The sequence below is a fragment of the Capra hircus genome, chromosome 2, assembly GCF_001704415.2.
Source record: "Capra hircus breed San Clemente chromosome 2, ASM170441v1, whole genome shotgun sequence".
Lineage (NCBI taxonomy): Eukaryota > Metazoa > Chordata > Mammalia > Artiodactyla > Bovidae > Capra > Capra hircus.
In genome coordinates, this window is record NC_030809.1 from 9,032,241 (window position 1) to 9,046,930 (window position 14,690).

At 55.7% G+C, this 14,690-nt stretch overlaps 2 protein-coding genes across 6 annotated transcripts in view; both read left to right on the forward strand.

Annotated features, from left to right (window-relative positions):
• CNKSR1 (connector enhancer of kinase suppressor of Ras 1) lies at window positions 1-12,098 on the forward strand. Of its 3 annotated transcripts, none has more exons than XR_001918911.1 (21): window positions 1-120; window positions 2,829-2,986; window positions 3,087-3,268; window positions 5,346-5,430; window positions 5,851-5,892; window positions 5,971-6,075; window positions 6,671-6,730; window positions 6,837-6,905; window positions 7,183-7,284; window positions 7,370-7,440; window positions 7,515-7,591; window positions 7,740-7,846; window positions 7,925-7,955; window positions 8,359-8,522; window positions 9,366-9,439; window positions 9,604-9,675; window positions 10,444-10,517; window positions 10,636-10,735; window positions 10,829-10,925; window positions 11,031-11,212; window positions 11,451-11,839. XR_001918911.1 is itself a non-coding variant. In XM_018056282.1 (21 exons), exons 1-21 carry the CDS (start codon window positions 69-71, stop codon window positions 11,718-11,720), a joined length of 2,136 nt encoding a protein of 711 aa, XP_017911771.1. In that variant the 5' UTR covers window positions 5-68; the 3' UTR covers window positions 11,721-12,098. The 3 variants fall into 3 exon arrangements, 2 of the variants coding, with proteins under 2 accessions (XP_017911771.1, XP_017911774.1); XM_018056282.1 differs by having other exon boundaries at window positions 5-120; window positions 10,674-10,735; window positions 11,451-12,098; XM_018056285.1 differs by lacking the exon at window positions 5,346-5,430 and having other exon boundaries at window positions 5-120; window positions 3,087-3,164; window positions 10,674-10,735; window positions 11,451-12,098.
• The window catches only part of CATSPER4 (cation channel sperm associated 4), a 17,439-nt gene continuing 14,847 nt past the window's right edge, over window positions 12,099-14,690 (forward strand). For 2 of the 3 annotated variants that reach the window (XM_018056288.1, XM_018056302.1), the window contains exons 1-5: window positions 12,099-12,193; window positions 12,294-12,404; window positions 12,534-12,907; window positions 13,036-13,107; window positions 13,593-13,736. In XM_018056288.1, coding sequence (XP_017911777.1) covers window positions 12,836-12,907; window positions 13,036-13,107; window positions 13,593-13,736 — 288 coding nt within the window. In that variant the 5' untranslated portion in view covers window positions 12,099-12,193; window positions 12,294-12,404; window positions 12,534-12,835. The other variant, XM_018056295.1, reaches the window with a different exon arrangement.

Consider the following 14,690-nt stretch of genomic DNA (forward strand, 5'->3'; position numbering starts at 1 on the left):
GCTCCGGGAGCGGAAATTCCTGCGCGGGCGAGGCGGAGCGGGTGCCGTCCGAGAGGCCGAACTTGGCCATGGAGCCAGTGGCGACCTGGACCCCCAGGAAGGTGGCGGCTTGGCTGAGAGGTGGGTGGGGCCGGGGCAGTGCTGGGCCTGAGGGGCCCTGGGCCGGGGAGAGCGGAAGCAAGAAGGACCTGCCGAGTTTGTCAGTCGGTTAGTCAGTCCGCAAGTATTTACAGAGCGTCTGCCGTGAACCCGGCGGAAAGATAGTCGAGATGACTCCGGTGGGGTCCCCCGAGGATCTAGAAGGGGTCTGCCTTCCCCTCAATAGCCCAGGCAGTGGTTCTGTAATGAAAACAGAAGGTGTCGCTCCAGCTGACAGCCCGCAGTGTATCTCATCTTCCCTCTGCCCACGGGGCGCAGTGGGCTGTAATTCATCCCACTTTTCAGATGCTGAAAACTCTGCACTGAGGCAACAAGTGATTTGCCCAGGCTTTGGACTAGGGCCTGCCCATGGTGTCTTTTCCCTCCCCCCACCCTGAGGCTCCCAGTGAGAGCAGAAGCCCGGGCCCAACTGGAGGGGGTTGGCACAGCCCCTCCTGAGACCTGCAGGGAGGATGAGCCCAGATGGGTGGGAAAGGGCCCAGAGTGCCAGCGGACTCAGGAAGTGTAGAGGGTCTGCTGTGGAGCTGGGAGCTGGGAGGTGAGGACCACATTCCTCCCACAGGCGGAGCCAGAGTTGGAGGGGGGCAACTGGAGTCGTCTGGGGACAGACTCAGGGTGACCATCCCCGGGAGGAGCAGGGATTCAGGCCTGGAGTCAGCCTCCCAGATTGAATTCCAGGCCCAGCCCCTCTGCTCATCAGTTCTGTGACCACAAGTCTCCATTTCCCTATCCACAAAATGGGAAAGGCAGTTCTGATCTCTTGAGGTTGGACCAAATAAGACAATTGTGATGAGGGCCTGGCTCAGTGTCAGGGTCTGTTGGGAGGAGACAACAGCGTATTCACCGAGCAGGGAAGGGAAGTGCCTGAGGCCCACGGCTATGGAGTAAAAGCTCCTGAACTCCTAGTCAAGGGCTCCTGATGTCACACAGGGGATGGGGGAAGAGCTATTGGTCACACACACACCGCGTAAAGGACTCTGGCTTGGAATGGCAGGGGTTCCTTCAAAGAGGGAGAAAGCTAACTATTAACCTCTATGTATGTCTTTTCCCATCTGTAAAATGGGGATAACAATATCTGTACTTTCTAGATTTGGTGAAAAGTGTTAATGTGTATAAAGTCCTTAAATTTTTCCTAGCACATAGTATTTATTTTTGAGTGTCTGCCTTATGCCAGGCCTCGGCCAGAATTAGAGATGAACACTTGTTTTAAGGCCCAGTCCTTGCTCGTGTTCGAGTAGGAGAGGTTGGTGCTCTGGTGCAGGGATCTGTGGAGGCACAGGGGGCAGTGAGTGCAGCAAGAGGCCCCAGCCCAGCCTGGGGAGTTGTGGAAGGCTTCCTGGAGGAAGTTAGATGACCAAGGACATGAGGGAGCTGGAAAAGCAGTTCAGGCAGAAGGAAAGACACCTTCGGGGAGCGTGAAGCAAAAGCAAAAGAGCCTGCCGAGAGCTGCAGGGAGTTAGTGCTCTGGATCTAGAGTGTTGAGCTTGACGGGCTATGCCAAGAGGGGAGACTGGAGAGGCAGGTGGTGGCCCGATCGTACGGGGCCTTGCAGATCATGGTAGAGAGTCTGGCAACACATAGTATGGGGGCTGTTATTGACTGAACCAAGGGAGTTGGTCAAGCGGTTGACATGTGGCATGTCATTTAATAGACATGATTAGAAGTGATGTGTTTTTATTTTCCCCATTTTTTTAGGTGGAAACAGGCACAGAGTAATTCAGTTACTTGCTCAGTTGCTATCACTCAGGTCTCCCTGACTTCAAAGCCACATCAATCATGACTTGCCCAAGCATCAGAACCCCTGAAGGATTTGTTAAAAAGCACATTGCCGGGCCCTGCCCCTGAGTTCACGCCACTCGGCTTGCAGGATCTTATTAATAGTTCCCAGACCAGGGATTAAACTGAGGCCACGGCAGTGAAAGCTCAGAATCCTAACCGTAGTCCCAAACTGACTGTACATTCTATCCCCCAAACTGATTTATAAATAGAAGCTTATACCTTTGGACCACCTTCACCCATTTCCCCCACTCCCTACTTCTTGCCTCTGGCAATCATCAGTCTGTTCCCTGTTTCTAAGAGTTTGTGTTTTTTGGATTCTGTATATGAGATAATACAGTGTTTGTCTTTCTCTGATTGATTTCACTTAGCATAATACCCTCAAGGTCTATCCATGTTGCAAATGGCACGATGTCCTTCTTCCTGGCTGAGTATTTGTGCGTGTGTGCCCGTGTGCGGGTATGTGACATTTTCTTTACCCATTCATCTGTCAGTGGACTCTGAGGTTGTTTCCATGTCCTGCCTGTTTTTCTTTTATGGCCACACTGCATGACTCATGGGCTCTTAGTTTCCCGACTGGGATCAAACCCAGGCCATGGCAATGAGAGCACTGAATCCTAACCACTGGGCCACCAGGGAATTCCCAAAATTTGTATTTCTAACAAGTCCTCTGATGAGGCTGCTGCTGCTGCTGCTCTGGGGAACCATCATTTGAGAACCACTGCCCTGTGTGATCCTACTTCTCAACTCAGTAGCAGCCTTATCTGTGAAATGGGCAGGACAGAACACAGCCTTGGTCTCAGGGTTGGCATTAGGAGAAGGGCTCTTCCACTGACGAGAAAGGCCTTGAAAACCCCCTGGGTCCCCCGCGCTGACCCCTGCTCTCCCTCCAGGCCTGGACGATTCCCTGCAGGACTACTGCTTTGAGGACTGGGAGCTGCCTGGCAAGTACCTGCTGCAGCTTTGCCCCCGCAGCCTGGAGGCTCTAACCGTGTGGCCTCTGGGCCACCAGGAGATCATCCTGGAAGGGGTGGAACAGCTCCGGGCCCTGGTGAGTGAATGGCGGCCCAACTGGCTGCAGCTTCCGCCCACCCTGGGGATGCTGATGGGGGCTGGCCCCTGCCAGAGTAACCTGCCCCCTCTCTGCACAGAGCTCGGGGCTACAGTCAGAGAACCTGCAGAGCCTGACAGAGGGGCTGCTGGAGGGAACGCGGGCATTCCAGAGCTTGGTCCGAGGTCGCCTGGGGGGCTGTGTGGAGCCCCCTGCAGATGTCCTGGGCGCGGCCGTGCAGCTGGTACATGAGGCCCGTTCCCTCCTCTTCTGGCTCAACAGGTACCTCGGTCTCCTCCCAGGGTCTGAGTGACTGGTGAGGGGACCCTCTGCATCCATGGCCTCCTCCAGGGACCTGGGAGAGAAAACAAGAGCTTGGCTCTTGTTCAGATATGGTTCAGTTCAGTTCAGTCGCTCAGTCGTGTCCAACTCGTTGTAACCCCATGAACTGCAGCATGCCAGGCCTCCCTGCCCATCACCAACTCCCGGAGTTTACCCAAACTCATGTCCATTGAGTCGGTGATGCCATCCAACCATCTCATCCTCTGTCATCCCCTTCTCCTCCTGCACTCAATCTTTCCCAGCTTCAGAGTCTTTTCCAATGAGTCAGCTCTTCGCATGAGGTAGCCAAAGTATTGGAGTTTCAGCTTCAACATCATTCCTTCCAGTGAACACCCAGGGCTGATTTCCTTTAGGATGGACTGGTTGGATCTCCCTGCAGTCCAAGGGACTCTCAAGAGTCTTTTCCAATACCACAGTTTTAAAGCATCAACTCTTCGGTGCTCAGCTTTCTTTATAGTCCAACTCTCACATCCATACGTGACTGCTGGAAAAACCATAGCCTTGACTAGACATACCTTTGTTGGCAAAGTAATGTCTCTGCTTTTTAATATGCTGTCTAGGTTGGTCATAACTTTCCTTCCAAGGAGTAATATGGTGGGACTGGCCAAAAAAGGTTAATTGGTCTGTGTAAGGGGCTTCACATTGGTTTGTAATGGGGCTTCCCTGGTGGCTCAGATGGTAAAGCGTCTGCCTTCTATGCAGGAGATCCAGGTTCGATCACTGGGTTAGGAAGATCCCCTGGAGAAGGAAATGGCAACCCACTCCAGTACTCTTGTCTGGAAAATTCCATGGATAGAGCAGCCTGGTAGGCTACAGTCTATGGGGTCGCAAAGAGTCAGACACAATTGAGCGACTTCACTCACTTAAGGGCACTGGGTTCCCTGGGTTCCCACTCGACCTCCAGCTTGTAACCATGTCTCATCAGCAGCATTGCATAAGGAGCTGGCTACCCCCTTCACTGGCTGCTGCTTGTCCCAGAGGTCCTAGCTCTAATGTCACCTCCTCAGGGAAGCCTTTCCCATTATATACTGTCAGAGCTTCCTATGTGTCACAGGAGTAGAAGTTAAAACTTTTTTCGAATTTTTGTTTATTTTTTGGCCGCACTGGGTCTTCCTTGCTGTGGGGCAGGCTTTCTCCAGTTGTGGGATGCGGGGGCTGCTCTCTGGTTGTAGTACGTGGGCTGCTCATTGCAGTGGCTTCTCTTGTTGCAGAGCACAGGCTTTAGGGTACATAAGCTTCAATAGTTGTAGCTCACGGGCTCTAGAATTTGTGGGCTTCAATAGTTGTGGCACAGGATTGCCCTGTGGCATGTGGGATCTTCTCAGTCCAGGGATCGAACCCATATCCTCTGCATTGGCAGGCAGATTCCTAACCCCTGGACCACCAGTGAAGTGAAGTGAAAGTTGCTCAATTGTGTCTGACTCTTTGCGAACCCATGGACTATACAGTCCATGGAATTCTCCAGGCCAGAATACTGGAGTGGATAGCCTTTCCCTTCTCCAGAGGATCTTCCCAACCCAGGGACTGAAACCAGGTCTCCCGCATTGCAGGTGGATTCTTTACCAGCTGAGTCACAAGGGAAGCCCAAGAATACTGGAGTGGGTAGCCTATCCCTTCTCCAGCAGATCTTCCCGACCCAGGAATCGAACCAGGGTCTCCAGCATTACAGGCGGATTCTTTACCAACCGAGCTATGAGGGAAGCCCATAAATCATTATTGGACACCTGGGAAGTCCCTAATCATTATTGATGTAATTATGTATTTAATATCTGTCTCTCCAGTGCCTAGAACCAAGCCTGGCATTCATTAAACACTTGACAAATAAATCCTGTGCTAAAGTCTGTGCTAAAAATAAAGTCTGCACAGAATAAATGTATGCTAAAGATGTATCAGTCATCTCCTTCACCTCAAACCAAAACTTATCAGGGCCTTAGATGCGTAGTCGGCTCAGGGTGGTTCAGTGGCCTGACTGTTAAGCTCAGCCCCCTAACCACTGCTCCATCCTCCCTTCTGCCAGGTACCTCTTCTCCCACTTAAATGACTTCTCATCCTGCCAGGCGATTGGGGAATTATGCGGGGAGCTGGGCCAGGCCTTGCAGGAGGTAGGAGATCCAAGGGCCAGGCTTGGCCGAGGCCATAGAGACCAAGTCAGGCTAGATCTTTTTATAACTTGTGAATCAGCACAGGTTCGGGGGTGAGATCAAGGAGAGGCCAGAGTAGGAAGAGAGGAGGCCCGGCCACTGGGTAGGGGGTGAGGGGGTGTGGGGGCTCCTAACTGGAAGGGGCAGCTCAGCAAGTTTGATCTCAGGAGGGTGTGGAGCAGGGGAGGGCATGTGTGGTGACCTCTGGGGGCCCGGTGTCAGGGAGATGGGACCTTAGGGCCAAAGTTCTGTGGCCATGTCGTTCCGGGAAGGGGCCAGGGTATGGGACACACTGGGAGGGACCGCAGGGAACTCCCCTGCCCTCAGGAGAAGGCAGGACACTCTGCTCAGGGCCGGCCCCCGCTCTCTCTCTGCTTCCAGGACTGTCCAGCGGCTGAGAAGGAAAGCAAAGTCCTGAGGATTGTGAGTCGGGGGCTAAGTGGGCCACAGGGATGGGGTGGGACGGGACTCAGGCTAGACATCCTGCCCTCCATCCACCAGAGCAGCCACGTGGCCGGGGTCTGCTGCAACATCCTGAGCTGCTGCCCGGAGGAGCTGCTGAAGCAGAAGGCTGTACTGGAGCAAGTGCCACTGGACGATCCTTCGGTGAGCCCTGACCCCTCACCTCTCACCTCTGGTCCCCTCAAGCAGCCTCGTGTGGGCTCGGAAATCTGATTCTAGGATCCCACAGAATCCTACCCTGTTCTGGCTGGATGGACCTCTCTGTACAGATGTTAAAGGTTTAGAGGACCTCCCCTGGGGTCTCACCATCATTCAGCCCCTTCTCCAGTCCAGAGGGGCTGCAGCAGGTGGGGTGTCGGTGACACATGCCAGCCCCGGGACACGGACCTGGCAGACTAGGGGAGGAGGGGAGAGGGCATGAACTTTTTTGCTTCAATGCTTGACCAGCTGGGAAAATCCCAGCCGTGCCCTGTCCCTGCTTAAGCCTTCAGGAGAGTTGCTGAGAATCTGAAAGCTCAGAAGTCAATAACCTGCTCCCCTCAGTCCTTAGGGGAAGAGGAGGCAGGGCCCAGAAAGGTGCAGCAACAAGCCCAAGTCACACAGCATGTCAGGCGGTGCCAGCTTGAGGCCAGCTCTCTCCTCCATTCCACCTGCCTATGAGTCCTGGTGCCCAGTGGGGGTCCTGCCCACTGGCCCTGCAGCCCTCCGACCCTCAGTGACCGCAGGCTTTGCCTTGCAGGGCCTGGAAATCCACACCACCAGCAACTGCCTGCACTTCGTGTCTCGAGTGGGCACCCAGGTGAGAGCCCTCCAGCCTTCTCAGCCACCCAGCCCCATGGTCCTGTTTACCTGCCAGCCAAGCCCCATGAGGGTGCACCCCTCTGAACCCCACCCTCCAACACCAGGTCCCCACCGAATCCCAGCTGCAGGTCCTGCCCGGAGACGAGATTGTCCAGGTCAATGAGCAGGTGGTGGTGAGTGAGGGGAAGGGCATGGTGAGAGGAAAGGGTTCCTGAGTAGAACCCAGGTTGGTGGGTGGAGAGGTTCCCTTCCTTCGGGAGACCAGGGTGGTGAGCTGCTTGCCGTGAGTTTAGCCAGCTCACGTGGGTCTGAGGGGCTCCAGGAGGCTTCCTGGAGGAGGGCGAGCGGAGGCTGAGTGCGAGGCTGAGAGAGTGATCTGAGGGGAGGGCTGTTGGGTTGCCCCAGAGGCTCCCGTCCAGGTGGGTGCAGCCCTGTGTCCCTGTCCCCTAGGTGGGCTGGCCCCACAAAAACGTGGTGAGGGAGCTGCTGCGGGAGCCGGACAGGGTCAGCTTAGTGCTGAAGAAGGTCCCAGTGCCGGAGACCCCACGACAGGTACCTGCCACCCTCCCCATCCGCAACTGCTTTCAGACCCGGGTGTAGTGCCCAGCTCCATCACCTGTTTCTCGTTGCTCCTTAGACCCCTCCTCAGCCCCTGAGCTCACCATGCCCAGTGAACCCATCACCGGCTCCAGCCTCGGTGTCTCCCAGGTAACAGGCTCGGGCCCCGGGTGGGTCTTGGAGGGTGAGCCACAGCTCATTTTATCTCTCCCCCATCACTCCAGGACCCCGTCTAAAGACATCTTTGACTTCGACCTGCCTTCAAACCCAAGTCCTGGACCCAGCCCTCCTGCCTGGACAGGTAATATCAAAGCCCCATGTGTTAGCAGGTGTCCCAGACAAGGCATGTGAGGTGTCTGACTCTGACCCTGGGCTCTTACACCCGCCACCTACCGCTGGGCCTGGGTCTGAGGCTCATGGAGCCTCTCTCTCTTCTCCCTGTCTGACAGACTCAACCTCCCTTGGCCCCAAGCCCCTGCCCAGCCCCCCTGCAACCACAGCCACACACCCGGCAGAGGTAGCAGGCACTCCGGAGCCCCCAGAACACCCTGATAGGGTAAGTTCAGGGGCTCAGCAGGGAGGGGTGTGTGGCTCTGGATGCAGACTCTTCTCTAATTGCCTGTGTTCCTTTCAGAGTCCTGTCCCTGGCTGCAGGAAATCAAAAGGTATGAAATGCACCTGACTGGGTAGGTTGAGGGGGTTTCCTCTGCTCTGAGGCGGCCTTAGAAGTCTTTACAAAGCTGGGCAAGGCCACCCTCCCAGCACACCCGTCGCACACTTCTCTCCCAGACACAGTTCTGTTTCTGGGTCAGACAGACCTGTGCTCCCAAGCCTCTCACCAGCTCTGCGATTTCTGGGTAAACAGCTCGTCCTCTGATCTTCGCCTTCCTCATCTCTTAAAATGAGAAGAGTCACCCCCGCCCAGAACTGACACTTGCTACAATCCAAGCGCAGAGCAGGGGTTCAGAAGCATCAGCTGCGGGTGCTCGTGGGGGGGGCAGGGAGCAGCTTTGGGGGTCTGGGGTGCCCCGCCAACCCCTCACTGACCCTTGTGCCATGCTGCTGCAGGCGTGGCGACGCGCCGGCGGGTGTCGTGTCGGGAGCTGGGCCCGCCCGACTGTGATGGCTGGCTCTTGCTCCGCAAGGTGCCCGGGGGCTTCATGGGCCCGCGCTGGCGCCGCTGCTGGTTCGTGCTCAAGGGACACACGCTCTACTGGTACCGGCAGCCCCAGGTGAGCCCCCAACACACACACAAGCGAGTCATCTCAGGGCCACGGCTCCTATTCCTCCTCCACCGTCCAGGCCCATCAGTGGTCACCCGTGGGCCTCAGCATTCCCGTCTGTAAAATGGGAACACTCTTCAGAGAGACCTGAGGTGTGTGCAAAAGCAGTTTGGAAAAGGTATCACAGGCCATGTAGAATCACTGATTCTGCCTGCCTTTCCTTCCCCTTCTGTTAATCTGTTCATCCAGTGATGGGTACTCAAGCAATTGTCTGCTCATTCCACTAACATTCAAGGTGCTGTGTACCTACTGTATACCCAGCTCTGGGCTGGGCCCTGAGACATGGGGGAGCACTGGACCTTTTCTGTTTCTCAGGCCACTGGGGACAGGGATGAATATAAAGGAACAATACGGGAACATACAATGTGATGGAGGAAGAGCCCGGGGTGGGTGGGATCCCTGCAAAGGTGACCAGTCCACCTGAAGAGTGGCAAAGGCTTCCTGAGAAACTAGTGCCTGAAGGTAGTTAGACAGAAGGGTGAAAGAAGAGCAGGCAGGGAGAAGAGCATTCTGCAGAGCAGCTTCGTCTGTGTCTGTGATGGAGCAAATGTATGAGTGGGCTCCTCTTTCCTGGCTGTTTCTCTAGATCGCTTGCCCCCCATTTCCAGGCACAGAGACACCCCTTGGTCACAACCCTACCCGAGCTTCCTGCCCTGAGCCCTGGGCATTGACAGATAAGCAGTTAGACAGCCCAGGAGATGCCCTCCCCGCCTCCACCCCTGCCCTTAGGAGCCTGCCTGGGCCTCAAGGGTGTTGGAGCTCCAAGCTGACCCTCACACTGTGATCCCCCAGGATGAGAAGGCTGAGGGCCTCATCAATGTCTCCAACTACAGTCTGGAAAGTGGACAAGATCAGAAGAAAAAATAGTTAAGTCCTGGGCTGTGACAGGCCGGGGGTGGGGAGAAGAAGGGAGAGGCAGGTGACAGGAGGGGCGGGGTGGGGGCAGCAGGTGGCTGGGATTCCCAGGCCAGCCTCTCTGGGTTTGGGATGGGCACCCCCAGGTGACTGAGGCCCCTCTGCTCCCCGGCAGTGTGTTCCAGCTCACCCACAACGTGTACAAACCCTTCATCTTCGCTGCTGATACCCTGACGGATCTGAGCACGTGAGTGCCCCTCTCTCAGCTCCCCCACAGCTTGCATGTGAGTGCTCGGGGCCTGGGCTCAGGAGCCTGGATTCAAATCCCAGCTCTCTGAGAGGGCTGCTCAAGACACTCCCTTCTCTAAGCCTCAGTTTCACCTTCTATAAAATGGACTAATAAGAATTCCTATCTCTCAGATTGGCTCTGAGGATTAAGTTAGAAGATGATATAAGTGAAAGCCCCACCCAGCACTCTTGAGAGTCCCTTGGACTGCAAGGAGATCCAACCAGTCCATCCTAAAGGAGATCAGTCCTGAATATTCATTGGAAGGACTGATGCTTAAGCTGAAACTCCAATCCTTTGAAGTTGTGAAGAACTGACTCATTTGAAAAGACCCTGATGCTGGGAAAGATTGAAGGAGGGAGGAGAAGGGGAGGACAGAGGATGAGATGGTTGGATGGCATCACCGACTCAATGGACATGAGTCTGAGTAAACTCTGGGAGTTGGTGATGGGCAGGGAGACCTGGCGAGCTGCAGTCCATGGGGTCACAAAGAGTCAGACAAAACTGAGCGACTGAACTGACTGACTGACACCCAGCATACTGCTGCTGCTGCTGCTAAGTCACTTCAGTTGTGTCCGACTGTGTGTGACCCTATAGACTACAGCCTACCAGGCTCCTCTGTCCATGGAATTTTCCAGGCAAGAGTACTGGAGTGGGTTGTCATTGCCTTCTCCAGCCCAGCATACTGACTCAGTGGAATCTCTCTGAGACCCATTTGCCCCTCCACAGGTGGGTGCGTCATCTCATTACCTGCATTTCCAAGTACCAGTCTCCAGGGCGGGCCTCCCTGCCCCGAGAGGAAGGTGGGTGTCTCACAGGGCTGGATTCCATCGAATCTCACCTGAGCCTCTGCTTTCCTGGGGTGGGGGCTGGGAAGCCAGTTCCCCAAGCCCACCGCCTGGCTTACCCAACCCTGTGAAGCTTCAGTGGGTCCCCCCAACGGTTCCTGTCCACCCCAGACTGCTACAGCGAGACAGAAGCTGAAGATCCTGACGACGAGGCTGGATCCTGCTCAGCCTCAGTGAGTCGGGGGCTGGTGGAGGGGGCGTCGGGGTGAAGAGCAGGGCATGAAGCTCAGACTGATAACCCTCCTCTCCTTCCACCCTGCCCACAGCCCAGCCAGGCCCAAGCTAAGAGTTCGCTCCATGGAGATCCATCACCTGCAGCCACCCCGCAGGGCAGCCCACAGACCTCCTTCAGTCCGGGGACAGGTGAGGAGCAGAGCAGGGGGTGGGGAGTTAGTGGGGGCCCGGAGCTGAGACAGGGCTGGGGGCAGGAGGGCGGGCACACTCTCACTCTGCTCGCCTCTCCCACAGACAGCAGCGAAGGGGCCCTCGAAGGAATGGTCCGGGGGCTGAGGCTGGGTGGCGTGTCCCTGCTGGGCAAGCAGCAGCCCCTCACTCAGGAGCAATGGCGAAGCTCTTTCATGCGGCGCAACCGAGACCCCCAGCTCAATGAGCGAGTGCACCGCGTGCGCGCACTGCAGAGCACGCTCAAGGTCAGCAGGGGGCGCACAGGGGGCTGGGAGCTGGGCCAGGTGTCTAAGATGTCTAGTTCTCTCGGGCTTGGCTGCGGACCGGGTCGAGTTCTGGGTTCCTGGAACCAGGGTCTCGATTTTGAGGATGGGGGCTGGCGCTGGCTGGGATATGGGCGCTGATCCCGAGAGCTAGCTCTGGGCTCGGGCTCTGCCCCTTCCTGGGGTGATCCTGGCCCCTTAACCCCGACACCTCTTCCAGGCAAAGCTGCAGGAGCTGCAGGCTCTGGAGGAAGTGCTGGGCGACCCCGAGCTCACCGGAGAGAAATTCCGCCGGTGGAAGGAGCAGAACCAGGAGCTCTACTCGGAGGGCCTGGGGGCCTGGGGAGGGGAGCAGGCGGAGGGCGGCTCCCAAGTCCTGAACTCTGACCCCAAGGAACAGTCTTCCCACCCGCCACCCTCTGACCCCGAGGAGCGCTCCCCTCCCTGCCCCCTGACCCCAGAGAGTGACCCCCGACCTCCTGACCTCTAACCTTGGCCAGTACCCTAAGTTCCCGACCTCCGGCCTTGAGGACCACCTCTGACACATCTAGGACAGAGCATCCTTGCATGCTGTTCCGCGTTGGAGGCAGTGCTTGTCGGTGGTTCTGCCCCCAGCTGACCACCTCTGCTCCACCTTCCGCTCTTTCTGCTCCTCTGCCCGCCCTGGAATGGGGTAAAGTGAAGTGAGCTTTGTGCCAAGGAAGGAGCGAGAGGCAGGGGTGCAAGAACTCTTTCTTACTCTGTGCTCTACCCGTGCCCTCTCCACCCCTCAGCACGTCTCCATTCCCCAAGCCAGTCTGAACAGAAGTTCTTCACTTGAACCAGTAGATACTTTTCATCTAAATAAAGTCAGTTTCTTTAACATGAATCTGTATTTGCCTTTGACTTCTGTATTAGAATCTGGAATCTGCTTCTGGGAGGGGACAGGGATGAAAAGCTGTCAGATGGGGGTGAATGCTCTTGGTAAGTAGCCCATTGCGCAGCCCACGTGCGGGGTCTCTAGCTGAAGCCCGATCCCTACCAGGATGGTGGCGGCTTCTCCTTAACGCCCATCTCTCCCCAGTCCTTCAGAGACCTGATAGTGTTGTCCTGCCCCAACTCCAGGGGGGAACAGGGGAGAAACAGAGACCAACCTTTTCCTCTACAGATGGGGAAACATACCTCCCATGGAAAGGTGGGCAGGAGGGCAGCCCTGGAGACTGGGGTGGTGGGATGGGGTAGCCGGTGGGCAGGGATGCAGGATGAAATCTGCTTGGAGGAGGACCCCAGAATGAAACATCTTTCTCTTCTTCTCTTTCCTTAGCTGGGTCTCACCTCCAGCTCCCGGACACAGAGCAGGGACCTGCCCCTGTGTCTCCATCCAGGCTTCACAAGAGACCTGACCTGCTCTCACCAGCCTCTGACTTGTGACCTCCCCGTGTGCTTGGCCTCCTCTGTGGCACACCCATGGGAGTCAGTGGGAGGAGCTTCTCTTGCTACAGGAGTTCCTTGGAATGCGGACAGCTGGGGGGGGGTCACAGAGGCCTCTGTGATATCACCACGAGGGGCGGGCAAGCTCGCTTGGAGTGACGTTTCTTTGAGGAGTGAGGGGGGAGACTGAGAAATATGGCAGATAACCAAAGGAGCTGGTGGCAGCAGTGGACCGACACCACCTACATCAAACCTTTGAACCGCTTGGTAGGCGGCCCCTGCCTGACTGTACTGCCCAAGCTGGGCATCCCTGGGGTGAGGTGGGGCATGAGAGGACTGGACTGGGTCTGGAGGGGCATGGGCTACCCTGATGGGCCCCCTCCTCACCCTTGCAGAGAGCTGCTCAAGAGCCCTACCGGCGAGAGGAGCAAGTGCTCATCAACCGCCGAGACATCACCAGCAGAAAGGTAAGGCTGAGGCTGGGCGTGCAGCCTGTCGGGGGCTTGCAGCCATCCTCACCCTCACGGTGACCCCTCTGCCGCGGTATCCCTGGGGCCACAGGCCCTCAGGATAACTGCCCCTTCTGCTTCTAAATGTCCCAGTAGGGATCCCTGCAGTGACCTGCTCCCCAACCATGATATGTTAGTAACCTCCTGGCTGTGACCCTCACAGGAGCCCCTCTATAATGAAAGCCACTCCCCAGCAGAGATTCCCCAAAAGAATCTCCCTTGCAATGACCCCAGTAAAGACCACCTCCAAGAGTGGCCCGCTTTTAGTGACTGTTTAAGTAGTGACCTCTGCACTGATGCCCCTGATTCCATGATCCCCTGTCAGGCAAGTTCTCCCCCCAGAAAGTGGCCCCCATGGCTCCCTATTCACTGAGAGCAAACCTGCAGGCAGAGGCCTCCTATGGTGACACCTGCCTGAAGGAAGGTCCCCCATCCTCTCCCAGGATGCCTGGGACATGCAGGAGTTCATCACGCGCATGTATGTCAAGCAGCTTCTCCGACACCCGGCCTCCAAGGTGCTGCTGGCCGTGCTGCTGGTGGTCAACGCCATCACCATCGCTCTCCGCACCAACTCCATGCTTGGCCAGGTGGGACTCCAGCCTGACCCCTGCTCTCACTCATCTCACAGGGGCCGAGGAAAGGCACCTCCCTCCCTGGGCCTCAGACTCCTCATCTTTTCACGACGGTTGGGTTGGATGCTTTTCAAGGGCCTTTCAGCACTGAGATCAAGGAAGACTTCATGGTGGTGGGGCCCCAGCTTTGAGAAATGCATTGGATTTGCAGAGGAAGGACAGGAGAAAAATAGTGTGAGCAGAGGCAGGCCAATGGTGTCTTGTGGGGAAGGGTATCCCATTTTAGTCAATAATCACTGAGCGAGAATCACTCTGCACCAGATACCGGGCTCTGTGCCAGGTATGAATATGACAGACACAACAAACGTGTTATTGCAAGTGCCTGGGTGTCAGAGAGTGTATGGAGGCTTGAAGGAGGAGTTGGACCTAATCTTGGGGTCAGGAGGCTTCCTGGAGAAGGGGGCATTAAAGTGGAGAATAAAGAATGAGTAGGTGTTGGCCAGGCAGAAAGAGGTGGAGAAGAATGTTTTGGGCAGAAGAAACAGCATGGAAGTGAGTTCTGGTGAAGTCCACTATGACCTGGGTCTTATCCTTGAGGTTTTAATTTCTTACAAGGAGTCCACCACATGAGCAAATTGTCCTATTGAAAGCCAGTGTTTTTAAAATGTTCCTATGTGGTGACTGGTAAGTTCAGAGAGGCGGTCAACAGCCAGATCACACAGCATCTTCAAGTTATATTAAGGAGGCTGTCTTTGGAAGTTCAGTTCAGTCGCTCAGTCGTGTCTGACTCTTTGTGACCCCATGAACCACCAAGGTTTATTTCTTAATATTTTACTTTTATTTTTAAATTGAAGTATCGTTGATTGACAGTGTTGTGTTCATTTCTGCTTTACAGCAGTGATTCAGTTATGTATGCATATATATATTCTTTTTTGTATTCTTTTCCATTATGGTTTGTCATAGGATATT